Source organism: Cucurbita pepo, chromosome 9, assembly GCF_057944985.1.
Source record: "Cucurbita pepo subsp. pepo isolate OVF chromosome 9, ASM5794498v1, whole genome shotgun sequence".
Lineage (NCBI taxonomy): Eukaryota > Viridiplantae > Streptophyta > Magnoliopsida > Cucurbitales > Cucurbitaceae > Cucurbita > Cucurbita pepo.
Window position 1 is genome coordinate 10,902,169 of NC_141806.1, and position 8,043 is coordinate 10,910,211.

At 33.7% G+C, this 8,043-nt stretch overlaps 1 protein-coding gene and 1 long non-coding RNA gene across 2 annotated transcripts; both read right to left on the reverse strand.

The window, feature by feature from the left end:
• Window positions 1-1,706: 1,706 nt before the first annotated feature.
• On the reverse strand, window positions 1,707-3,544 carry LOC147791301 (uncharacterized). The gene is made up of 3 exons (XR_015422526.1): window positions 3,472-3,544; window positions 3,018-3,256; window positions 1,707-2,930 (listed from the first exon to the last, which is right to left on the reverse strand). It is a non-coding gene; the product is annotated as an uncharacterized LOC147791301 (long non-coding RNA).
• Window positions 3,545-4,780: 1,236 nt separating this feature from the next.
• Window positions 4,781-6,700, reverse strand: LOC111801528 (protein PHLOEM PROTEIN 2-LIKE A9). Its single transcript, XM_023685550.2, has 3 exons — window positions 6,463-6,700; window positions 6,278-6,354; window positions 4,781-5,312 (listed from the first exon to the last, which is right to left on the reverse strand). Exons 1-3 carry the CDS (start codon window positions 6,523-6,525, stop codon window positions 4,943-4,945), a joined length of 510 nt encoding a protein of 169 aa, XP_023541318.2. The 5' UTR covers window positions 6,526-6,700; the 3' UTR covers window positions 4,781-4,942.
• Window positions 6,701-8,043: the final 1,343 nt, after the last annotated feature.

The window sequence follows — 8,043 nt, forward strand, 5'->3', positions numbered from 1 at the left end:
CACAACCCACCTGACACACGCAGCCCAATGGTCCATTAAGCCTAGTAGACGCTCGCAATCGAACCACCTCAGTTTTTACCTCTATGTGAAACTTCTTCCTTTGTCTTGTTCTTTGTGTTTTGTAATAGGTCTACACGTAAAGAATTAAAAAAAGAAAAAAAAAATTAAACTTCAAAAGAATAAAGGTAATATTCTTAGAGGAAGCATATTATGTGAGCAAAGATGGATGACTATCAAACGTATACTTGATGAGTCAAATATGAGCTCTTGGTTAGAAGAATTTTGCTATAGTAGTGTATCTTCATCTTCAATTCATCCTCAAATGCTATGTAGAATGTAGAAATGGCAACTTTTCCCATGGCGACCACCTTTAATAGAATAAAGAATTTTGAAAGGTTTCCGGCGATCGATATTATTAAAAATTTATGAATTTTTATAATATTTTTGTATTAGTTATTATCAATGGTATAATAGAGTATGAAAGTATAACTTATATGCTCATATAAAAATATTTTATAAGGCTATTTATTAAATTTATAATATGTTTGTATATTTTTAAATTCTAAATAACGAGCTTTCATTCATAATTGAAATTTCATAATCTATTTATATTAGGATTGTTATCTAAATAATTAAGTATTTAAGATCACAGTATCATTTAGTTGAACTATCATATTTGATTCTTATAAGTAAATAAGGAAAATCTTTAATAAAAATAAATAAATAAGCTTCAAAAATAACATACTAGTCGTAAAACCCGTAAAGTTTTGCTTTTTAAAACAAAAGGTAACACGATGGAGATTAACAATTTTAGAATATAAATTTATAAAATTAATAAAATCATTCAAATATATTTTCGGGGTTAAAGAAAAGAGTTCACAAAATGTTCAAATATGGAATACACTGCCAAAATACGTAAAGACAATAGGACACGGATCTAAAAGTCCTACTGCAGCTACACGACTCCAAAACACTTCTATCAACGACGGCTTCGTTACGAGTCATCCCATTCAATGTTCTTAATATCATGTATCTATATCATAGGTCATTGAAGGACAACACCTAGGTGCACGGCTCCATCGAGCTCGTCTGGATTTCTATGGTCTACCAATTCCATGGTCCATATCACCCTACATTTGATCTATCAAGCCTTGTCACTCCTCTCTCAAGGTGTACTTCACTCATCTAGGTTATTCGGGTTTCTAGATGCACTTAGTTGATCGGTTACTAATCTTATTGGTTTGTCTAGGTCCTAACGTGATATATGCAGAAGAACGTAGATACCTCATCCATCTCGAACTGTAGTGTCATCTAACATATATGGATCATGTCTCTCTTAATAGAATTCTTGATTAGTAACAACTCTATAGTCAACCCATAGTATCCATAATGTCTAATGTTGTACGCTAGTTGTTGCTCCCTTAACGATACTTAACAAGCTCCCTATTAAGCACTATTTTAGGCTCCCTCAATAGTGCAAGAGAGGCTCATCATTAAGTGCAACTGAAGCTCCTTTAGTAGCACACTCTACTATACCACAGATTTTAGGTGGTGACTTCACATCTCTCTATGTAGACCCTCACCAATTGAGACAAGTTCACAATTTAGAGTCTACCAAAGTATAGTAACTATATGGAAAAAACTCACAATCATGTACATACATCATCTAGATCACACGGTCATTCAATAGTCATCAACATGCTTAAATTACATAAAACTTTCTCGTCTCCTCTATAAGCTTTATTTCTTCATACAAACTGAATTAAACAGACAAAACTCACATCGCAATCATGTAAAATTGATAGAATAAGAAAAGAGAGTAAGAAATTAGAGAGTTATCAAGCTTTGTTGCTATCCTTCAATGGAAGTTCCCTTCCTATGAGCTCTCACGTCTACCTCCTTGCCTTAATCTATCCGTCTTGGTCTTCTTTTCCTTCTATAGTCACAGTTGCTGGATTAGGGTTTTTCTTCTTATTCTCTGGTTTCATAGCAGTTTGCAAAAGAGCCATATGCTGTCTCTTCCGATTTCTTTCCAAAATGTGGCTCCCTCCCTTTTTAGGTAACTTTTTCTTATATATTCTTCATTACTTCCCATTTAGGGTTGAAAAGGAGTAAACCGTCCACCTAGGATGTTCCTAATTAGGTAGTCAATGACCCACTTGACTTGCTGATTTGGATTATAATTTCAATGTGAGTCCCGAAAATTTTGTGTTACGTATTGCTTCAGGATCAACAATTTGTTTGCAGATTGCCAACAGAGTTGTTTCCAGATTTGCTATAACGTCATGGTTCAATATACATGTTTTGAAATTTTACCAAATAACTCAATTAAATGTACAATTAGGCTCGAATCATGTAAATTGATATTCTTTTCACGTTTAACCACAATAAACTATTTCATATTTACTCATTAGAATAAATGGAGCAATCATTGAGAAAATGGTTTGTATGAGTGTAAATTTAACTACAAAACGCTCTAGTCTAGGTTTGTCGTTTCTTCTTTTTCTCAACAAGAAAGACACCACAAGCAATCATGCACTTGAGTTAACATGGTTCATGTAATATTAACAAACATGCTCAACGGGAGATAACGTCCATCTTCACCCGGAGCGCAGATTTCACAAATTTCCCTTCCTCCTTTCACGTGCATACAATATCACAATCTCATCCTAAAGTGAATTCATAGTCGATCGATTCTAGGTACCGTTGATTTGCTTATTTAATTCTTTTTTCATGTCTTATATACTAATATACCAAGTCCAGCTAGCTAGGATTACCAGTTTGACAGCATGCATGCTAATTTCAAGCAGTTTCTATAAGTATTACTAATGGGAATCTTATGGTTACTTACATGGTTGACGCGTGTCTTTCCGAGCTCAAATTTCTTATTGGAGAGGATTCCAAATATTCTGAAATTTTCTTGATGGGTCCTAATTCACATTAAAGTAAGGTCAGTATTGAAATCAGAGTGAAAAACTAACAAATGGAGGCTGAACGAAGTAAAATGGACCACTCACGTGCTTCTCATGCGCTTTTGAGGGTGCTTACGCGCAAGTTTCCTATGTAGCCGCGGGTCAAACGTTGGGTCGTGTGTCGGTTGTCTGTTAAGATTCGAGCCAACCCAGATCCGTGCGCCTGATGCGTGTCTTCTCGCAGCTCAGACGCGTTTCTCCAGTGAAATTGTGGCATGTGTCGCTTGTCGTTTCCATCGCTCTCCTCCGTACAGTGGGCGATGCTTGGTGGTGGTTCCCTTTCTCTGGCGCGTTTTTCAAATTTCCAGAATGTTAGGATTTTTACATTTTTTATCTATTTTTTTCAGATTGCTTTAACTTAACGCACACAACTCGAATCAACTTAGTTTCTTCACCAAAATTGTAGAGTTTCTATCCACCTACGCGGTCGTATTTTTCTTATATTTTTTACTCGAACACTGAGTGAATTAAGAACATTCAAAGATGTAGAAAAACTCACATTACGGTTCTTGACCAGTTCGCCGTTCTCCAACTTGGACTCCGATTTTCATCTAAGTTTTCTTCCAGAAATCTATGTGAATCCTCTTTTAGTTATACATTTCAAAAATTTTAGATCTATCACTCAAGAAACTCCTCATATCTAGGTAAAATTGAAATGAAAATTACCAAAACCATACCATGTTTAGTTCTCGGGTTTTCTTGTCGGAATGGGCAAATCTACCCCCCAAACCTTTCTTCCAGCACCGAGTCTCGGTAGTTTTGATTCAAAGCTTCTTGCCTTGGGTTGATCTCCAACGGTAAATTTAGGGCGGCCGACTTCTCTCTCCTTCTTCTTTCTTCTCTCTTTTCCTTTTCCTCTTTTCTCTCTCTCTTTCTTGTTCTATCCTATCCACATAGACCAGGTAGGAGTAGGGACAGGGACAAAATGTCGGTTGACTTTGACCATTTTTTTTTCACAACTATTTGAGCATAATTTCCTTTTTCATCGACTTGAGTCTCCGTGTCCTCGACCTACATTAAATCTCATGTTCTTATTATATGCATCTATTTTGAATCTTAGGAAGGAAAAATAAGGGTCGTTAATACCTCCTAAATTCGGGTGTTACACGAACCTTCCTTATTATTGTTGATTTTCTCGTTTTTCTCTATTTTTCGACAGCTAGTTACCACTGTGAATATATTTGTTTAGATAGTATAAACTCATCAACACACATTTGAATGATACTAAAAACTCACTTAATTTTCATCAACACAAGTAACAAAAAAAAAAACAATATGTTTTTTTTTTGTGAAATCTATAATTTACTTATTACTTGCGAATTGTGATATAGTATACTTGTAAATTTTACACCATTTTACTATATACCTTTACAAGTGATCACAAGTCTATGGCTTCGTTACGACACATTTAAATGAATTTTCCGCGCATTATAGACATGTTATGTATGTAGTGGCCACATTGATTTCAATAGGAAATTAGGGGTGTTACATTTACGAACTAACATTTTACTTTTATTAAAAATAAAAACTTGAATAAATCCAAACAGACTCAACTCAAAAAGTTTATGGTTGGGTTGGATTGTATTCATTATTTAATAAGAATTGTTTGAATTGAAAGATTACGGCCCGAATAATTGAGCTAAATCTAAAAAGCTTTCCTGTCCGACCTAACCAAATCCATAAACACTCCTAATTTCTAGACATCATAAGTCATCTTATTTCTGAACATCGGAAACAAAATTTCGACCTAAACGATCCTTGTCCTTCCTAAAGCCCGTTTCGAGTTTTTGGCTATAGATTAAGCAATATAATAATAAATAGCATTCAATTAAGCAACAAAACGAGACTTTAACATATCAATGAATCAACAACATCAAAGACATCCTTTTACTTTTACAAACATCATAACATTTTGAAAGCTTAAAAAACAAAGGAAATCTCATATTCCTCGTAGGATTATGGCTCAAAGTTTAGTCAACCTTCTCAATGAATGCATTGTGGATCTGCAATCCCCCCTTCCACTTTGAACTCCAAACTTCATACAACCCAAGGTGGATGCTTTTCTCTTTGGCTGTTGAACGATCAATTGAGATTACTAAAGGCGTCTTAGGAATGATAAAGTTTTGATTTGGGTGGTCGTCTCCAAGAGACACTTTCTTAGGGAAGAAGTTTCCTTTCTTCCCAACCTTAGCCATTACATAAACATCAAGCCCCTTCCATCCAAATGCATCTGCCCTTAGTGAAACATTGAAACCCACATTGTACCTCTTTCCAAACTCTACTTTATCAGTTGAGCATGTCACTTCAAGCCATGAAACTTGCTTCAGCTCGGCCACCGGCCTGCACAAAATGACCCAACTTTGTTAGATCACTCGATCCCGGTGAGTCAATGAGCTTTACTTGTTCAAAGTCGAACAAGGAGCATTAGAAGTTATTAGTCGTGGAGCATTTTTAGAAAATGTTATTAATTGTAGAGTATTTCTAGGAGAAGAATTGTTTGAATAGTGTGTTTTATTCTCAAGCAATCGTGTTATTTATTATCTCTTTCTGTTTCGATTATTTATTTCGGTGTGTTTTGATCGAGAATCAAAACCAACAAAACCCAATAACTTAATTTGATATCAGATTAGGTTGCACACACCTTAGCTAATTTCATTAAACATCATCTATGTTGAGGATTGTTGGGAGAGAGTCACACATTCGCTAATTTAGATAATGATTATGAGTTTATAAGCAAGTAATACATCTCCATTGGTATGAGGCCTTTTGGGGAAGCCCAAATCAAAGCCACGAGAGCTTAGGTTCAAAGTGGACAATATTATACTATTGCGAAGAGTCGTAATGTCTAACATTGTATTAGAGTCATGTCCTTAACTTAGACATGTTAATAGAATCCTCATATGTCAAACAAAAAAAAATTGTGAGTCTCGAAAGTGTAGTCAAAAGTGACTCAATTGTCAAACAAATGGTGTACTTTGTTCGAGGACTCCAAAGAAGGAGTAGAGCCTCGATTAAGGGGAGGTTGTTCGCGGGTTGTCAAACAAAGAGTGTACTTTGTTCGAGGGCTCTATAGACCTCATGAAAGGCTCTATAGTATACTTTGTTCGAGAGGAGGATTGTTGAGAGAGAGTTCCACATTGGCTAATTTAGGGAATGATCATAGGTTTAGATATCAAAAAACTCGAAATATTAAGTAAGAAGCATCCTATTTGAATCCGAGCTTTAAAATTAACACAATATATAAGGTTTTACACACTAAATTATCCATACCATTTATCAAAAAGCTCAAGTAAATAGACACTTACTCGCCGGAGTTGACAATACGCCAATAACGATCATCATTGCCCCATGTGATATTAAAACCTCTCGGATAAATTATGAGCTTTTCAAAGATCAAACATTAAAAAACTATAAGAACACTAATAAAAATCATGAGTTTCATTCAATAATTTAAAGAAAAGAAATCACAAAGGCTATCCAACAACCAAACCTTGTTATTTTCCTCGCGAAGGGCATCTTCTTCTGCTGCGTGGTGAGGCCCAGTTTGCATCATTGGACAAGAAAAATCAAGAACTTGAATGAAAAATGATGAACAAAGAGAAATTGAAATGAATTATTTATAGAATGAAGAAGAAAGGGTGTTAGTAGATAAGAACAACGCCATGGGAAAAAGAAAAAGTAAAGGGGTTGTCTAGAAAGAACATCTGCATTATTATATTTTCCATGGGAAAGATGATGATAAAGTTGAAAGATTGAATGATGGGTGGTGCTAAGAAGCTTCCTTTACCATAAAAAGAATGAAAAAAAAAAAAGAGGGTTTTGTTTAGTTTTGATTCATTCATGAAGCTTCTTCCTTTGTTTTTATTGTTTCTTCACGCAAGAATAAATTCTGCCTTGGAATCTCTAGTGTTTCTTTTTCTTTTTCTTTTTATACTTTACTTTCACCCAATATCTAAACTAAAAAATGTGAATACATCCGAAAATATTATTACTCAAATAAACCATAAGAGTTAAAGAAAAATAGAATTAGAATCGAAGGTTCAGTCTTCAAAATAGAATTGGGATCGAAAGTTCAATCTTCATTGATATTCAATGGTTTAAATGGGATACAAGATGCCAATTAATAAGTACGAATAAGAAAACTATAAACTTAACTAAATCTTGAGAATAAAATAAAATATACTACAAATCAACAGATTACTAATATTAAGATATATTTTATAATTAATATATCCTCCAAATATTAAACGAATATCTTGACTAATTCAAACTATCCGAGTTGCACTAAATTTTGACATACTTCCCTCTTAAGACAGAGAAGCCCGTGCTAGGAATGTAAAGATATTGCAAGTGTTGTAACTTTGTTCATATAGTTAATATATATATATATATAAAAGTGAGGTTGTCAGTGAGATTTGGATTGAATAGTTCGAGGTGGTACCTAAGATAAGGATGTTGGAATAAGCATATTGTGTGGGCTAGGATGCGTGAAAAAGTATGATGATTCGAAAAATCTAATCAATTCAACTGAATGTATATTGTTTGGGTTGGATTATGAATTTATTTTAGTTAAGTTATGTTCATATAAATGAAAATTTTATGAATTGGGTTTGTTCATAAATTTCTTAAACCTAGATTAGTTAAATTAAATCTAACCAATCTGAATTCATTATTAATTTTAAAAAACACAATTTTGGGTAAATATTTATTTTAATTTTAAAAAACCAACTAACATTTTACTTTTATTAAAGATAAAAGTGAAATAAATGTGTAACTCTCCTACTTGATCATGCTTTAAACACATGTTCAGTTAAATTAATTAATTAATTAATTAAGATAACCGTCTTTAAACATAAAATAAACCGCATCAAAACACCTGTCAACCATTAATGAAATTCACTGTATTACATTGCCCTATCATAATATATCTTAACTTTTATGGTCTTTTCAACGTTCACTGTGATTCATGAATAAGAACTTTACATTTACATAAAAAAAATAAATATAAGGTAACACGTGGCTTGAGTATTTTAAGAAATACTCCGTAAGTCACTCCACTGTTGGAGTTAGT